The sequence below is a fragment of the Podarcis raffonei genome, chromosome 13, assembly GCF_027172205.1.
Source record: "Podarcis raffonei isolate rPodRaf1 chromosome 13, rPodRaf1.pri, whole genome shotgun sequence".
In the NCBI taxonomy this organism is placed as follows: domain Eukaryota; kingdom Metazoa; phylum Chordata; class Lepidosauria; order Squamata; family Lacertidae; genus Podarcis; species Podarcis raffonei.
In genome coordinates, this window is record NC_070614.1 from 21,808,066 (window position 1) to 21,826,662 (window position 18,597).

Here is an 18,597-nt window from a genome sequence, read left to right on the forward strand (position 1 = left end):
AGATCTTTTTACCAATATATATATATATATATATATATATAGAGAGAGAGAGAGAGAGAGAGAGAGAGATAGGGTCACAACTGTAGTTGAAAATATACTTTGGTAACAAACATATAAGTTAAAACACAGTCACATACATTGCATTTTTGGAATAATCATTACTTAGGGCAGCCTAATGTTTGTCAAAAGAGCTTTTCTTTGGCATATGAAGTGGAATAAGGTAAAGGTAAAGGGACCCCCTGACCATTAGGTCCAGTCGTGGCCGACTCTGGGGTTGTGGCTCTCATCTCGCTTTATTGGCCGAGGGAGCCAGCGTACAGCTTCCGGGTCATGTGGCCAGCATGACTAAGCCGCTTCTGGCGAACCAGAGCAGCGCATGGAAATGCCATTTACCTTCCCGCTGGGGCGGTACTTATTTATCTACTTACACTTTGACGTGCTTTTGAACTGCTAGGTTGGCAGGAGCAGGAACCGAGCAACAGGAGCTCACCCCGTCGCGGGGATTCGAACCGCCGACCTTCTGATCGGCAAGTCCTAGGCTCTGTGGTTTAACCACAGCGCCACCCGCGTCCCTTATGAAGTGGAATATATATTATCTAAATAAATAAAGGCTAGGGTAGGAATTTGCAGGGGAAAATGTTATGATACAGAATAAATATTACGTATCTACCAACTGTATCTTGGCATCTTCGAGGCTCAAGCAAATTATCGTCTCTTACATTCATTCCATGCAATTAAAATATGTACAACTTAGCGGCAGCATTTTAGATTTAGATGTGTATTTGATGTGACCCTCTGAGTTGAACAAGCCTCCCCACCTGATGTTTCCTCTTGCAGATGTATCTATTAAATGCTGATGACACCATTCTCTCTTCTATGATGCAGTGCGACGGGCTGCTATGATGTGTGGCCTCCGGGAGGCAACTGAAGTTGATGATTGGACTCTGTATTGGACAGATTTTTCTGTCTCACTGGAACGGGTGCTAGAAATGAAAACTTACCAGGTACTTGGTGTTCCTTCTGAAGTGGTGGAGCTAAAACGTCCACCTTCATTTTTTCATTCATGAGAAAGATCCGAAGGCCTAGACAACAATCAGGCTTTTGTCTTGGACTCCTTTTCTAGAAAATAAACCATTTCCCTGGGATGTTGGAAATCTGTAGGAAGGATCTTCTGGCCAGGAACATGGGCAGGATGCTAAAGCTTTTTCCGAAGGAATTTAACTTCTTTCCCAGGACCTGGTGTCTTCCTGCTGAGTGAGTCTTTCCTTAAATCATTTTCCATCTTGGCTCGCTTCCCCTCATCATCACAGAGATTGAGGAATCCGTGTGGACACAGAGTGGAGAAGCAAAGTCGGAAGGGGGGGAACTTTTGTACAAATGGTTTTTTAAAACCGTTTTATCTGGTCTTGTCTGGTAAAATGCCACCACCCCACTAAGGGCACATTTCCGCTTGTGCCATGCCTAGAAGGTGGTTTTCCCCTTACCTCACTCCATTCCAAGGGAAAACCCGCTCTTTAGCTATTGATCGGAAGAAATGGAAATCTGAAGAAAACCTAAATTGCCATTTGCTCCGACTGAGCGCCAAAGAGCAGATTCCCCCGGGTGGTGGGGAAGCAGTGGAACAAGAGGAAGTGCGGATAAGCCCTATGTAGCTTATCATAAATGATTCTGTCCTGTGGAAAAGCTCTTCTGGACACTTTCCTGAGTGGGCTGTGTGTCTTGTCCATGGGCCACTATCTCCCTGCCCGCCAGATCAACTGGTGAGAAAAATGGCACATCTTCTCTGTAACTTGTAGAGGTGGAATGAACCAAATGAATGCATCTGAGCGTTCCTCAAACCTTCATACAGACACTCTTGTAGGGTTGTGATCTTTTCCTACAGGCAGGGCTTTTTTCAGTTGGAACTTGCCGGAACTTAGTTCTGGCACCTCTCAGGTGGGCACCATTGGCATTATAAGAGAGCGAGGGAGGCGTTCATAATGAACTCCAGCACCGCTTTTCCTAGAAAAATAGCACTGCTTATAAGGAGAGATGCCGCAGCCCCCTAGCCATTTTGATTGGTCTTTTCTGCATCTTTTTTCATCTCTACATTATCCATTTTCAGATGCAGGCATCATTATCTATGTGGACTTAGGCCTGGGAACCAATACAATTAAAGGGTTGTAATGAAAGAATGAGGCAGCAGGAGAGGGCAAATGCCCTTCAAAAAGAGGGATACCAAAAGATGGGACTTAAACCCCTTATTTTAACTGCTGCCCAATGTTACCAACATTGTTTTCAGTCCTCGTCAACTCAGGATATGGAGAGAAAGCCTAGTTGCCAGACTCAGTTCTGAAAAATGCAACATCCTTTCAGTGTCATATTTAGTACGGTAACAACAACAACAATTACTACTACTACTACTAAAGCATGGTGCTGATAATAACAAGGTTGCAGGTTCGATCCCCAAAAGAGACAGCTGCATATTCCCACATTGCAGAGAATTGGACCAGATGATCCTCAGGGTCCTTCTCAACTCTGCAATTCTGTGATCCCTACCACTACTGCCTATATTCATAGAGGTACCTACTGAGAAGATCCATAAAAAAGCAATAGTACCAAAATGAATCATTGTGAAACTAATAAATATGGGCGGGGGAGTAAACTTCATCGTTGCTCAGGGAGCCATATTACCAAAGTCCACCCCAATCCTTTAATGCAGCCTTGCAAAAACAATAAAAACAAGTGCCTAATCCACAGCAATTTGTTCATGACTCTGTTCTTCCTCCCCTCATCAATATCTATATTGCAAAAGTAAAAGAGGTCCAAATTTTGTCAAAGGTTTCTTTCTCGCTGGAAGAGTATCTCTTGCCATAGATGAGCAGGTGAATGATTATTTAAAAGATCCTTGGTTTGACCTGCTGAAAGGATGCCCTTTAGCTTTAGCCTGCATGAGTATCTCTGAACTGACAGTGTATGTGAGAAGTGTGAACTTTCCCATAGCTCACTCATTAAATGTGGTTGCTGCAAGATATTGCCAGAGCTATTGACACCATCTTGTTTTCCCTTTAACTATCTGGTCATCACTGGGGTTGGTGAGAAACGGAAGGATGAGGGGCCTGAAGGGAAGTGGTAGCAAAAGTTTCTTCTGAATGTCTTGAGAGAGAAAACAAACAACCTTAGATCTGGGGTGGCTTGTGATGCTATCAGGCCTATTTCCCATTACTATCGCTACTTTAGCTTGAGCTATTATTATGCCACTGTCTGGTACTACATCAAATGAGAATGTATATTTTGCTTTCCTCCTCACTGCTCTCAGCTATGGAGAACTGCAAGCATTTGGCAGGTCAAAAAAACACAAAACCTACATCTGTAAGCCAGACTCTGGTTGTCAAGGCAGAGGCATTTTTATCACAAGATCTGTGAAAGATATCAAACCTGGAGAGGATATGATCTGCCAGCTCTATATCTCAAAGGTAACCCCTTTTATTAGTCTTTGAAATGGGCTGCCTGTGTTGCCTGTGAGTCCCTTTAGCTCAGGCACAACTCTCATCATCCCTGACCATTCAGCATACTGGCTGACGGGAGTCCAGCAACATCAGAAGGAAACAGGCTCCTCATCCCAGCCCTAGTCATTGGTTGCTGCAATACTGAAGATGTTCATAGTGTACTATTTCAGGGAAGTGCCAATCCATCGAAAATAATGTTGATCAGTGAACCAACTCTGAGAGAAGGAGTTGTTTTGAAAGGGTCCTAACATCCAGCACCAAGAGAGAGCAGCTGCAGGCTATCAGGGTGAAAGACGCTAAGAGGGGGACTGAGCCTGGGGGGAGATTTGGGAATGGGAATGCTCAAAAAAGAAGGGAGCTAAAGGAAGGGGAATACGTAGGCAGAACACTCTAAAGCAGGAGTCTTGGCGAAAGTGGGATAAGGCAAAGAGACTGTGATGGGATGACTTTTTTTCTAGAATCAATGGAATACTTGATTTTTCTATATAGTCCCCACACTATCCAGATCTAGTGCATATTTTTGCCCCTGAAAAGTGTTTATTGTAGATTGGTTCTGCTTTACCCAGAAGTGTGTCCAGTTGAAAGCAGATGAAAATGGATGTAAGTAGTCCCAGCAATGGTGGGTGCATCCACACCTGCCCAATGATGTTGTGGGTGCATATATAGCAAGTCGCAATCACTACCTCCTTTTTCATTCAGCCAGGGCATGATTCCTTTTCTCTATGGCTCCCGATAGCAGGATTAGGTCTAATCGGCTGAAGTTGCAGGGGGCATGATCATTGGAGTTAACCATTGGGGGGGGGGAACCCCTTAACAGTAAGTTTTGGTTTGGGGAGAAAACAGGTAACTAAAAAGAGAATTTTGTGGATGGCAAGATGAAGATTTGGGACAAGTACTCTTTGGTGAGAGAACCCCAGCAGAGGTTTAAAATATATAGCAAAGTAAAGTGTGGAAATACAGGATATTAGACCAGGCTTCCTCAACCTTGGCCCTCCAGATGTTTTGAGACTACAATTCCCATCATCCCTGACCACTGGTCCTGCTAGCTAGGGATCATGGGAGTTGTAGGCCCAAAACATCTGGAGGGCCGAGGTTGAGGAAGCCTGTGTTAGACCTTTAAAACAGTCAGAGCAGTTTAATAATGGAGCCAGTTACCTGGGGGTAATTAGTCTCTTCAAGCAGAGGCTGGACAGCCATCAGCTGAGGTTATTGTAGGTTTTCTTCATCAAGAAGTAGGGGGTTGGACTAGATTGCCTACAAGGCCCCCTCCAACTCTGCTTATTAGCACAGACATTTCCTAATGGTTCCCAGAAAAAGGTCAGATGTGAACCTCCAGAGAAGGGAGTTCTAGAGTTTGACTAAAGCTGTGCCTCTATTTGTAACATTCTGGTGTGAACATGGAACAAGGGTGGGGTTGAATCAGTCAATGCACACAGTTGGAATCTCTGTGAAAGAGAGAAACTCAAGCCATTTTGGCCTCCACGGGTTAAATGCAACATGTGAATTAGTACTCAGAAGGCTTTAGGAAGCCAGTGAACCTACCCTCCCACAGCCCAATACACTAGTATAATAGTGGCTTTTATGTGGTTTTCTAGGCAATGTTGCATTCTCCAGATTTATCAAACTACTCCTGCCCCTTTAGATATCTGATTTATGAATTTTATCTCTCTCCCTGCCCCCACCCTGCCACAGCCTTTCATCATTGATGGCTTCAAATTTGACCTTCGGATTTATGTGCTGGTAACATCATGTGAACCGCTACGGGTTTTTCTTTATAAAGAGGGCCTAGCGCGCTTTGCGACGTCTGCCTACTCGGACCCATCACACAGCAACTTGGTAAGCAAGGGAGGCTCCTGTTGACATGACCAAGCACGCTTGTAAGAAATATTGACGGCTTTTGGTTCAAACCACATAATTCATCAGGTGCTTCCTCTGTATTTTCCAAGAATTAATACCCAAGCCTTGTGGTATCGAAAGGAATGCAGCAATGTCGTAAACAACAGCCATAAATCATTGAGGGGTGTGCATTCATAAGGAAGCATCTCACGCAGCTGGTTTGATGAAATCAAAAGTGTGGGAAACCTGCAAGCAGAAGAGTTCTTTGCAGCATTCCTCCAGCTGGAATGATGGAGCTGCTTTGCAGATCCCACTGTTTCTTTCTTTGTCCTGTGAAATAAGCATCACTATGAGGAAATGCATGGGGCCAGGGGGCACTAAGGGATGCATTTTGTGAAGCTCAGAACTCCTGCACCGATTTAAGTTGGGCCTTTAACATATTTTGTACCTTCTATCCCTTTGAAGCCTGCACAGCAACCTTTGTCTACAGAGCTAACCCTGAAGTTATTTGTTAATGTTAGTTTTGAAGGGGCCTTTAAAAAAAAAAACAGCAACTAAACAGCTTGGGGGGGGGCGAGGGGGAATTTGGAATAGAGAAGTAATAGAAGGAAGATGTTGCTTAAGCCTTTTAGTGCCCACTACTTCTCCACTCTAAATCATCCCTCCAGCCTGCGGAGTTCCAAAAATGCATGCTTGCCTGTGTTCTGTGACATAGGTTTGCGTGGAAGATATACTCATGCCCTAAAGGCAATAAGGAAGTCTGAGGCCACAACCAATTCTCAGGCAGAGCCTGGTTGTCTGTGGTTTGATTAAAATAGTCTGCTTTCTTTATTGTCCGAATAGAACAACAGCCACCTTACTGAGACGCAGGAGGGGATAATAATTTTGTCATTTGCCTTGGTTTCATTCTGAACTGTATTTTATGAAGAACGTCTGGGTACATATTGTTATGTATTTCATTTTTATGATTCTATGAACGTGACATCACTTTCCTTATGTGATCTATTCTGATGGAGGAGTTTGGAGTCCAGAAATATTGAAAATAGCCCCCCCCCCAACCACCACCATCTAAGAGGTATGTGCTCAAAATTCCAATTGGGATTAAGGAAAGTGATGTCAGCTTCGTAGGTCCAAAAGGGATGTAAAGGCCATTCAGTATACTGTACACAGCCTGGTAAAGGTAAAGGTGCTTCCTCTCTGCCCCCCCCCCCACATCCTGAAGAAACAGCATAAGGGAAGCAGAAATCTCTCTAGCCTCATAACCTGCTTGTTTGTTTAATTATTTACAGGACGACGTCTGTATGCACCTGACTAATTATTCAATTAACAAGCACAGCGCTAATTTTGTACGAGACGCAGACTCTGGTAGCAAGAGGTACAGAATGTTTTCTAAAATAATCACAGCTGGGGGGACGCTACGGGGCCTGCTCTCATGAATCTTTATGGCCATTTCATACGTGTTTAGGAAACATTTCTCCAAATTCAGCTGCAACGTGGCGCATTCTCCATCATTAGGTGAAATAAATCATTTAAAAAGCTCAGATGAGTAACAGCAGGGTGCCTGGAGCAGGCGAGAGGAGCCTGGATTTATCCCCCCCTAAAGGAAATACAAATGAATTTGTTGCAAATGGAATTGCTGGATTGCCGCCCTCTGTTTTATTGTTTTCGGTGGGTGTAATTAGCCTCCTCTCTAAATCTTGCGCAGAACGGTCAGTTCGATCTAATTATTGTTGCCTCAATATTTCCCCCTCTAGAATTTCTTGGCTTTTCTGTTGATCACTAGCGCTGTGTTAGTCTGCTGGCTGAGGCTCTTCTGCAGTGCTCTGCCCACTGCGGCAAAGGCTTGATATGCTTTTGGTATTTTTCCTGAGTATTATTGTGCTTTCCCGGTAAGCGGCTGAAATATCAGCAGTGCAGCCTGACTTCTGCAGTGTTATGCTGTGCTGCTGTCCAAAAAACGGGGTCTGCAATGTGGCAGATCAAGAGACAAGTGGGAGGAGTTACTAGAACAGATGTCCCTATAACTCCAGTGCCAAGGGATCACTGTCAGTGCCCTGATTTGTTTTTCCATCATATCTGCTCACTCTCTGTCCTTCTAGTTTTCAAGTGTTTGGCTAGCGGCTCCTAACCTGGCAGAAAGATAGCTTTAAAACTCAACTTTTCAAAGCTTTTAGGAAACTCGTGTCCAAGTGGGGGAAAGCATTTACAGTAATCTATTTCTGAGGTAGGCATAAGAGTTCCATGTTGCTTTAAGATGTGGTCTTAGAAACAGGAGTTCATTCCCAATGGCTCTCGCCACTCCCCTGTGCCATGGTTAGTGAAAGATGGGAAGTGGTTCTATGGCCTAGATGACTCTATGTTGGTCCCAATTTCCCCTGTGGATTAAGCATCCTCCAGAGTGTCCCCTGTAGCTCTATCCAGACTATCTTCAGGCTTTGGGCCTGGCTTTTATTTATCTCTCTGTTGGTCTGACTAACAACGTGAAATGTTTTCCTTAGGTAATCCAACATTGCAGGGGGTTGGACCAAATGACCTCTGCAGTCCCTTCCAGCTCTACAATTATGTTATTCTATGAGCAAAGGGACGCGGGTGGCGCTGTGGGTTAAACCACAGAGCCTAGGACTTGCCGATCAGAAGGTCAGTGGTTCGAATCCCCGCAACAGTGTGAGCTCCCGTTGCTCGGTCCCTGCTCCTGCCAACCTAGCAGTTCGAAAGCATGTCAAAGTGCAAGTAGATAAATAGGTACCGCTCCGGCGGGAAGGTAAACAGCGTTTCCGTGTGCTGCTCTGGTTGGCCAGAAGCAGCTTAGTCATGCTGGCCACATGACCCGGAAGCTGTACACCGGCTCCCTCAGCCAATAAAGCGAGATGAGCGCCGCAACCCCAGAGTCTGCCACGACTGGACCTAATGGTCAGGGGTCCCTTTACCTTTACTTATGAGCAATGTATATGAGTTCTAGGTACCCTTTGGGAGAGCCCCTCTCCCAGTATAATCACCCAGTCTTCAGTCTGGATGGGTCAAAACTGTCAGAAGGATGGGCTTTCTAGCCTTTCCCTTTGTTTTAGAAGTATTAACTGGTAGCTATCCGGATTAATTAATGTGAAGGGGAAAGTTGTGCATATGGTCTTAGCTTACGGCTGCAGCAGCCCAACTTGCAGCGGATGAAAAACAGAATGCAAGTCCTTCAGGTATGTTCTCTCTCTCTCTCTGCCCCCCTCCCCAATTTTTTCAAGGAAGTTGTCCACCTTTAATGAGCACATGGAGCAGAATGGCTATGAAACGGAACAGATATGGAAGGACATTGAAGATGTTGTCATTAAAACACTGATATCAGCCCATCCTATCATCAAGCATAACTATCTCACTTGCTTCCCCAACCACACCATGTGGAGTGCCTGCTTTGAGATCTTGGGATTTGACATTTTGCTGGATCGAAAACTCAAACCGTGGCTGCTCGAGGTAGGTCCCAACAAAGCAAATGGCCCTGAGCTTAGACTCAGAAACGTCTGAGCTCTCTTTCTGTCTCTCTCCTACTTTGGGGGTAGGTAGCCGTGTTGGTCTGCCATAGTCAAAACAAAAAAAAAAATTTCCTTCCAGTAGCACCTTAAAGACCAACTAAGTTAGTTCTTGGTATGAGCTTTCGTGTGCATGCACACTGTGCATGTGTATCTGAAGAAGTGTGTGCATGTGTATCTGAAGAAGTGTGCATGCACACGAAAGCTCATACCAAGAACTAACTTAGTTGGTCTTTAAGGTGCTACTGGAAGGAAAAAATTTTTTTTGTTTTGACTACTTTGGGGGGTTAAAGAAGCTGCTATTATTCCCAAAATGCACTGGTAAAACCCACTTTGATCTTTCCCCCACCTTCTGTCAGTTTGCTGCTCGTGTGCCCCGTGGCAATTCTTCCAAGCATCAGGATGCCCAGCAGAGGGCGTTTGGCTACAGGAAATGTATTTGGAGTTGTTTAAAAAAAAAAAATCACACTTGCCCTTGGATGTTGGCGTTCCCAGCTGGGAAGACAGTCAGTTGGTTCCATAAAAAATCCTCTAAGAGGATCCAAAACAAATTGGATCTGCCAAATTGGGTCATAGCAAAAGGTTATCCAACTAATTTTTCTGTCTTCTGGCAGCAGCCAGCCAACTTCCACAGAGAAGTTCACCAAGGCAAGCAGGTTGCACTTTTTGCTGTCACATATCTAATAGTCACTAATGGATTTAGGCTTTATACTAAACTCAAGCTGCTTAAGCTAGCTGTCCTCATGATGTCCCGTGATGGTCAGTTTCATAGTCTAGTAGTTACACATTGCACTCCATAGTATTTCCCTATCTTTATCTTAAGCCAGTTGTCTGTCTGTTGTAGCAGAAGCCTCTGATTTACATTTTTTTGTCTTCTTGTTTATTTAGATTTCTAAACTTCCCATTTTAAGGACTCATGGTGTTGTTAATTTTAGAAAGAAAGCCAACAAAGCAAGGCATCCATTAAAATATATCATCGTAAACCGAATTTATTAATGACCTTAATGTATTTAAATGTACATTGGACTACATAAAAGAAAAATGAAAAATACTTCCATTAGAAATGCAAATTCAAATGTAACCATAAAATCATGTGTACAGTTATATGTTCCAATTATGTCTGTACGATTATACACGCTCCAATATTTAAACAAAAAGGAGTTGCGAAACACCTCCTGCTCTTCTAACCGTGATTACAAATTTCTTATTCCTGAGAGGAATCTTCTGATTTATTATCATTAAGCAGCAGTTGTTCAGTACAGTGTATCGTTCAATGTACAGTACTTTTTCTTTTTCTTTAGATGACTAAAAGTTTCTTTCGGTTACCTTTGGAAACGACCACATCTCCTTTCAGTAAATTAAGAAGAAATTCATAACTAGCATTTATGGTTTTCAGTGCGATTAAATTTACATGGCATGCTAAGCCATCAAGCATTCAGAAATGACAACTTGTTATACAATTTATTTTCTGTATAAGCCTAATGTTGTAATAGTCTGCCTCTGCGTCCCGGTTTTTCACCTTGGCGTGTTGGAGGGTATGCCCCTGATGAGTACCGTATTTTATCCAAATACAGTTCTAGGCCCCAGTCTTCTGTATTGAACTGTCTCACTCCTCCCTAGCTTTGCCCTTCAAAATCTAATTATTCCCAACCTTAAAAAGCCAGAAACCAAATAAGAAGATTCTGCAGCCTTTCCTAAGCAACTAGGAGGGAAAATGGGGGTGAAAATGTGGTAAGCAAGCAAATTCAAAGTTGTAGAGAGATGCTTAAACTAGAATTCCGATAAATCTCTAGGAGTGCCATAATTAAGGGGCAGTCACCAAGGGTCTCTCTCAAGGTAGCTAATTGCATGTGATTAATAATTAGATAACTCAGATGTGCCCCTAAGGCTATTGCAGTACACAGTCTTCAACGCTGAAAGTTTTAAATGTTGGTTTCAGCTTACTTCCCCAGTAAATAGGTCTTTGATCTTCCAACGCTGTTTTTCTCCCAGTAATTTTTGTGTAATATATTTCAAATTGTAGCAAATTCAAATATAGGTTTAATTCCTGCCCAGGTGAATCACTCTCCAAGCTTCAGTACTGATTCGTGGCTGGACAAAGAAGTAAAAGATCAGCTCCTATATGATACTCTGGTTCTTATCAATTTGGGTGCATGCGATAAACGGAAAGTATTGGAGGAAGAGAAACGGCGAGGAAAGCAGAGGCGTCTTAAGCAGTGCCCCAATCGGGAATCCAGGTGGGACCTTTTCAGTTCTTCTTCTGCTTCTTGGGATTACGCAGATAAGAATTTGTAAATCATCTGCGAAACGCGTTTAAATGCAATGGATTTTAATCTTTTGGCTCTTCCATGAGCTGTATGAAAAACAAACAAATAAGCATATATTTAATATAACTTTCAGTCCATTTAGTAGTCCTCTTTAAATCAGGATTACTCAGATGTTATTAAAATAGAAATTTGCAGAGCGAAATTAGCAAAGTGTTGATGAAGCCAACACATTATCCGGCAATTTAGGCTGCAACTAAAATATATGCATTGCCGCAGCTGAAAATGGAGCCGTGTGCCTAGTTTCACCCGCCGCTCCTAATGTCTGATACAACTTACCCATATCCTGGTGGTGTCACAACATTGTGCATTTCTCTGCTTCTTGACTGTTGTTTTTAGATACATCTGTATTTTAGCATCTAGTTTTTACCTGTATAACAACGTAGCTAACCTATAAGCAAGCACACGGCACCTCACTCAAAACAACTAAGAACATTTCTCAAAGGGGAACACGTAAAAATGAATCCATATATCTATTGCGGAGAGTATACAGCTCGCAGGCTTTGGCTGTGATAGGGCCAGGTTTCGTGCATATATGCCATCTCATCACAGGAAAGCAAGACTCAAGTTTTGTAGTATTATTTTATTCACTCCTAAAATAAAGCTAAAATTGGGCAATTGTGCCACATCATTCCTGCCATCCTGATAAACTGGATGGAATATGCTGGGGGAATGTTTGTGTGTGTGTAGGCTTGAGATGAGGTGGTAAAATATTGAGGTTTTGCTTCTGATAAAAGAAATTGCACATTACCGTACAGCAGAAAGTGTTTAGTGCTGGAAAATCAAGCAACAGTCCAGAGTGTGTTAGTCAACAGTGTGAATATTTGTGCTGTAGGGCTCATTTACACTTGGGGCATAACTTCAGGGCTAGATCATCCTTATTGTCTCTGCTATGCAAATTTTCTAAGAAATATTAGAAGAGCCTCACAGCCTTCAGCAAAGATAGGGCGTAAAGCAAGAGGAAACTCGCTATTTCTGTCAGCATTATGTGCCCAGAACAGAACTAGTTGGTGCAGAAAAGTGTAACTTGTGAATCCTCATACCGCAACGTAAATTTTAAAAGAACAGAACTTTATTTATTTTTGAAGTGTGCCTCTTCTTTCAGCCATCATTCAAACTGAGTTTCCTCTGCAGTCTGTGTATAAGTAGTTCAAGAAAGAGTAAGCATGGATTACATACACAGAAAGTGTAAGTGAGCCCAGCGGTGGCTCCCACTCTTACAGTTTTCTAAAAGCCATTAGTGTGCCTAGGTCCCCTCTCATATATGGATAGGGCTTGGACTGAACAAAAATAGAGCTGGATTGCAAGATCCCGCCAGGGTTTTGGGCAGCGTCCTGTTTCTTTTCTACCCTCCTTATCTTTTCCTGTGAAGAAAATAAGGAGCAATAAAACTGAGTTCTTATGTTGCAGAAAGACTGCAAGGTTGGGCCTTTCTTCCTTCCCAGTCTGGAGAATGCAACATTGCCTAGAAAACCACACAAAAGCCATTATTATACTAGTGTATTGGGCTGGGAAGGGAGACAGAAGGGGGCCTGCCAAAACTGCACACACACTGGTTTCCTTCAGAGCTCTTTGCACCTAGTTAATTAGCATTTTTTTAATAAAAAAGGGGATATGAAACAATTGTGAATGGTGTATATCTCTGCACTTTGTTTAAAAGCTGTATAAACAAGCTTTGTCCTAGTGGGTTGAGTTAAACAGATATAATTTAAAAGCTGAAATGGCAACATTAACACTAAATGGAGAGGTCTCCCACTGTGGACGTTTTGTCTGTTAACCGTTTTTCTTGGGTGATTTTATCAGGGCTGAGGAATACAAGAACTCCCAGGCCGCTTGGCTCCAGCAAGCGGAGATGTATGAGGAAAAAAATATAGGAGGCTATCGCCGAATTTACCCCAGTTCAGATTCAGACAAATACGACAAGTTTTTCCAACACAATAATTCAATCTACCAGGAAACAGTAGCTTCCAGAGCACGTGAAGAGTTTGCCAGGTAAGAAATGTCGTTTTTCTTTGTTTTGTCTTAAATAAAAGGGAGGTGTAGGACTTGAGGTTGCTGGGGGTTTTTTGGGGGAGGGGGGAGAAACTGCTAGGATCAGTTTTTTGTCTTATCCATGGGCCATTAGTATAGAGCTAGGTAACAATTAAATCTTTCCATTTCTTCATTTCAGGGTAGCCTTCTTTCTGTTTACTTTTTAAGGCAGGGCTTAAAACTTTGGAAAACTTTGCTGCTATCTTTTCTTCTTTTTTTACTAAATGTATAGGTTGATCAACTATTTGAAGAGTACAGCAGATGTTCTTGTCTCACAGCACAACCTGCTAAATTGTCATCCAGCCCTGAACTTAGTAGTTCTAGTCTCTCCCCCCCCCCCAATTTTCTTCATGGTAATCCCTAATGTGTTGTTGTTTTTCCTGACAAAGGCTTTTGTGTCTTGTGTTTTTATGTTTATGTAGCTTCCAGGTGATGTTCCATCCACACACATTCAGATGGTCTTGTTGCAAATTACGCAACAGACATCTGTATTCACATTGATCAAGTGTCATTGTCTCTTCAAAAACTAGGAGTTTCAATAATGTCCACCACTTATCTAATGGACTAAATATTAGATAATAGATAATACCCATAAGATATGCACCAAGACAATCTTCCCCAGCCAGGTAGGAGAAGGGAAGGCAAAGCCTTCAACAGGCCTTGGCTCTATCATATCCAAGGCTCCCTCTGAGGAGCTTTTTATATTCCTATCATGTGCCTATCTAGCAAAACATGAATTATTGGTTTAACTCCACTTTAAATATCCCATTCTTGCTGCCACACCAAGTGATCCCCAGGAGTACCGATATTGTGGTGGATCAGGCCTCCCCAAATTCACTTGGCAGGGTAAGTGCTCCCAGTTTTTTGCTCATTAAAACCCTAGAAACCCTCTTTTTCCTCCCCACAACTCTGGAGAGGGAAGGAAGAGCACTCATATCAAGCTGAGCTCGGGAGCAGGCACAACCCATGCAAGCAACCAAAAGTATAATAAGCCATATCTTGGGGTAATGAATTCCAGGAGCGAACTGGGTGCTGTGTGAAAGTGAGCTTTCAGTGCTTTACTTAGCGCCAGTTAGCTTCATTGAGTCACCCCAAAACCCTCTATTTTCAATGCTTCTCTGAGAGCCATAAATTTGAAAACGGGTGTGTTAGAGGATGCCAAACTACATATGCCCAAACACTCCTTGGTCTTGACCAATTAACTCTAGAACCCTCTTGCTAAATTGGCTGTGTAGTTTACCCTATTTTAAAAAGTTGTTCTGTTAATGGTGTTTTATAGAAGGTGCTTGTTTTACTGATGATTATTTTATATTATTTATGTTGCAGTTGTGGTGTTCAACTGTGTTATTATTTATTGCATGTAAGCCGCTTTGTGACTCATGCGGGTGAAAAGAAGCATGGAAATATAATAAAAGAGATGAAATAAACTATACCCTTCAGACGCTGACATTCCATGTCCTAGAAGTCCCCACTACCAGATTGTGTGGCCCTGGTTGTGAAAGGAAGCATACTTTGCTTCAGGGTAGCCAACGTGGTACCCCCAATGTGTTGCTAGACTCCAGCTGCCAAAGGAAAGGAGTTTCACTGCCCTTAAAAAAAGGCAATTGAAAAAGGATAGAGTTAAGGTCAATTATTTACTTATAGACAGTATAGACATTAGAGCTGAGTGATACCTGGTTTTCATCATTGCAATATATCAAAGCTAAACATTGTGATGTATCGCTATATCACGATGTCTGAAATAAGGATGGAAATATGTAGAGATGAACAGTAGAGCTGGTCTATATCTGGTCTTCAACATCACAATATATCACCATACAAACATCGTGATATAGCGATATATCACAATGCCTGAAATAAGGATGGAGCTATGTTGAGGCATTGACTAACTTCACAGTTTTCCCCACATTGTGATTTTTGCATAGCACACACACTCATTGTGATTTGCGATATATTGTCAGGTCAAAAATTATGAAACTGATATCTTGATATGGACTTCAAACTGGTTTTGGACAATGTATTGATATACTGCCTAGCCAAAGACATACATATTTGGTATTCCTTACGATAAAATGCACAGTATAATGAATACAGACAGAAGGAAAGCCCTTCTTTATCTCACTTATAGACCACTGCCAATTAAAAATAAGTGCTCCATAAGGCATAATGGCCAGATGTGTTTCAATGTTCTGTTATCTTTAGTGCCCAATGATTATTATCTAAGACTAAAATAAATACTGTACAAATCATGATGGTCAGAACCTTGGACGAGCAAAACATTCCTTTGGAAACCAAAATACAGTGCAATCTTACCACTCACCCTTATGCTTCTTATAAAAAATAAAATTCCAACAGGTGTTTGAATGCGCAAACATTTTCAAAGATCAAAGAGTTCCGGTGTAGACATTTCACAAAGATCAGTACACAGCCACGGGGTGACATGACTGCATGCACCTACCATTTTTATCTCTTGCAATCCGCCTGGAAGTGTTGTAGCATTATCAGTCCAACTCCCATCCGCCCCAGCCAGCATCGCAAATGGTTACGGATCATGGCAGTTGCAGTCCAGCAACACTTGGCGGTCATCACTTTAGCTGGCCCTGCTCTGCTCTTCATTATTATTGCATCACATTCTGGCCCTATAGTTAGGCCTTGGACATTTCCGTTTTTACCTACCTTCCCATGCTTATGGCTGGGACTGCTAAATTGGCCCATATTGTCTGGCCACTTACACTCTCATTGCCTCCACTTCTCTTGATTAATTTGGGGAAAGACATGCCCCATGTCTTGCTATGCCGCCCTCATACAATAGGCAACCATTTGGGCTTGGCTTAAGAGGCAAGGCCACTCTGCCTGGCCTTGATCCCATGCACTTTCGGGGGGAATTTTTTTGGGAGGCTTCAAGGGTTTGCAAACTCGGTGTAGCAATATTGATAGTAAGCAGCGCCTGGTAGGCAGCCTTCTCCCCGTCTTGAGTCTGTTACGAACGATTCTCTGCAATGTCGTCAACAGGCAGCAGCTCCAAGGGCTGCGTCTCAAGAAAGAACAGAAAGCAGCTCTGCTGAGAGAGAAAAAGGCCGAGCTGCAGGGAGAGTCGGGTGGAGAAAAGATAAAGCTTCCCAGGCAAAAGATGGTGAACAGATCAAGTGTGGTGCCAGTCTCTGCCCAGGTAGGACTAACACAGAAACGTATTGGCTAATGAATTATCACACAAACACACACTACTATCTCTGGAAAAGTAAATTGAAATGCCTTCTCAATTCTCTGCTTCTGTAAACTAATTTAACAACTCCCCGCCACTAAATGCCATATTCAGACTAACTTGGAAAAGTAAATTGAAATGCCCTCTCAATTCTCTGCTTCTGTAAACTAATTTTAACGACTCCCCGCCACCAAATGCCATATTCAGACTAACTTAGATTAGTATCCTGCAGGAAATTCATCTTAAGCCAGATGGAATTCCATGGAACTTAAGATTTGCCCTTATGTAGTTCAAATGGCCCAGATGATAACCAACTTGCTTGCCATGTTGGTGGTTTGGGGTAGCTCTCGCATTGTCACTTTTTCAACATCTGCAGAATCTACCCTTTCCTCTCTCTCTACCTGCTGCTAAAGACCCTTCCCAGAGCTCTAGTCTCCTGTCTAGACCCTTGTAGCTTCTTCCTTGCAAGCCTCCCCTTCCGTTGCATCTTTTCTGTCTGGCCAATTGGAAATTTCCTGCTAAATTTGACTTTCTATCCCTCTTCCGCTATTGTCGTATTGTGTCCTGAGTGTAGCTTATTGCTGTGCTTCCAGTTTGTTTTATTTACTTACTGTATCACCATTCCATTTTTCCTACAAGGGGTTCCAGATGATGTTTATAAAATTCACAGGATGGTGTGCATGGAGATATATCATTTTATTCTCTCAGCTTTGTGAGGTAGTTCAGGCTAGGGACAAATGGATCTCTCAGTTTTCATTTTCTCAATTTCTCATTTTCTAAGTTATATTCAGTTTTCTACATTTCTGCATAAATTTGATTTAAAACAAAACCTCGAATGAAAATTCATTCACTAGTGTGAACTCTGAATAAACACATGCCTATATGCAGTTTTAATTAATGTGCACGTTTTTGGTAAGCAATTTCCCCTAATAGGATGCATTTTTCTGTTATTTTCATGAATAAATTCAATTTTTTTGCACACTCCCCCCAAATATAATGATTTTTTGTAAATATCATTTGGTTGGAGAACTGCCTTCCAAAATTCAGATAAGTTTGCATTTTGAAGAGTGGCTGTGTTTCAGTTCACAGGTGTTTTTTTTTTGGAAACTGGAAATTAGTAGGTTCGCATTCAAATGCAAACTCTCTCCTCTAACCCTAGTTTAGAATAAGATGGGATGTTGGCTCAGTTGGCTAGAGCATGATGCTGATAATGCCAGGATTGCAGGTTTGATCCCTTTATGGGACAGCTGCATATCCCTGCTTTGCAGGGGGTGGGGTAGACTAGAGATCCTCTAGAATTCGATGATTCCCAAAGCCAATGGTTTGCTTTTACCTTCCAATCGCTCTGCTTCTATATTTCTTTCTCTGTATTCCTTGCTTCCCAAACCATCATGTGATTTAAAAAAAATAAAATAGAAATATGTACTTGCGTGTCTAAACAGATGACTAGCGATCAATAAATTCTGAACTACGGTAATTTAGAGTTTGTGGACTTGTAGGGCATACACATGAACACACATTTCATGTCATGCCTGAATTTGACCTTCCTTGGTCTTTATTTTTCCTCTTCTTCAGCCTGAGGATTGTTCAGAGGCTGGGCCTGGGACTACCCTCCTGCTTGAACATTTTGCAGATGAGAAAGAACCCAAGAAAGAAGTGACTTGTGATTCTTCAAGCACCTCTCAGCTTCAGAACCATGAGACAGACAGCAGCCCAAAGACCTCTGAAAACCGACCCGTGAGACCTTACAGTTCTGTGCCTGACCTTACCAGACAGACTGCCCCCCGCATCCGAGAGCAATATAATTCCAATCCAGAATTGAGGAATACCATTAACAGCCACCATTCTGCAACAGATGTGAACTTTACATCTGGAGTAAGTAATAAAGTTGTGTTTCTGTTGTAAAATTACTGCTGAATTGGATCTCGTGCCTCACCACACAACAAACACAGAACAGGCCTTTTGCCCTGATTTTCCCTTCAAGCGGGCTTTCTCAGATTATTACGGGGCAACTTTAATATAATATATCTGAACAAAATGGCTTTTCTTTGTTGCATTTTGAAATGATGCATTTCTAGATGCTATATGTTTTGGAATAATAAATTTTCAGAGTAGTTTTTACAGTTATATAAAAAATTACTGATTTGGTTATACTATTAGAAATACATAGACCAATAATTATGGAATAATTGGGAGGTTTA

The 18,597-nt window shown here is 42.3% G+C and overlaps 1 protein-coding gene across 3 annotated transcripts in view; it reads left to right on the forward strand.

Moving 5' to 3' along the window:
- TTLL6 (tubulin tyrosine ligase like 6) overlaps positions 1 to 18,597 on the forward strand; it is a 37,008-nt gene that overhangs the window by 11,763 nt on the left and 6,648 nt on the right. For 2 of the 3 annotated variants that reach the window (XM_053360503.1, XM_053360505.1), the window contains 10 exons: positions 886 to 1,004; positions 1,124 to 1,254; positions 3,299 to 3,455; positions 5,181 to 5,324; positions 6,614 to 6,699; positions 8,558 to 8,783; positions 10,895 to 11,076; positions 12,967 to 13,155; positions 16,207 to 16,363; positions 17,972 to 18,271. In XM_053360503.1, the coding sequence (XP_053216478.1) occupies positions 900 to 1,004; positions 1,124 to 1,254; positions 3,299 to 3,455; positions 5,181 to 5,324; positions 6,614 to 6,699; positions 8,558 to 8,783; positions 10,895 to 11,076; positions 12,967 to 13,155; positions 16,207 to 16,363; positions 17,972 to 18,271 (1,677 nt within the window). In that variant the 5' untranslated portion in view covers positions 886 to 899. Of the gene's footprint in view, positions 1 to 837; positions 1,005 to 1,123; positions 1,255 to 3,298; positions 3,456 to 5,180; positions 5,325 to 6,613; positions 6,700 to 8,557; positions 8,784 to 10,894; positions 11,077 to 12,966; positions 13,156 to 16,206; positions 16,364 to 17,971; positions 18,272 to 18,597 lie in introns of all 3 variants that reach the window. The other variant, XM_053360504.1, reaches the window with a different exon arrangement.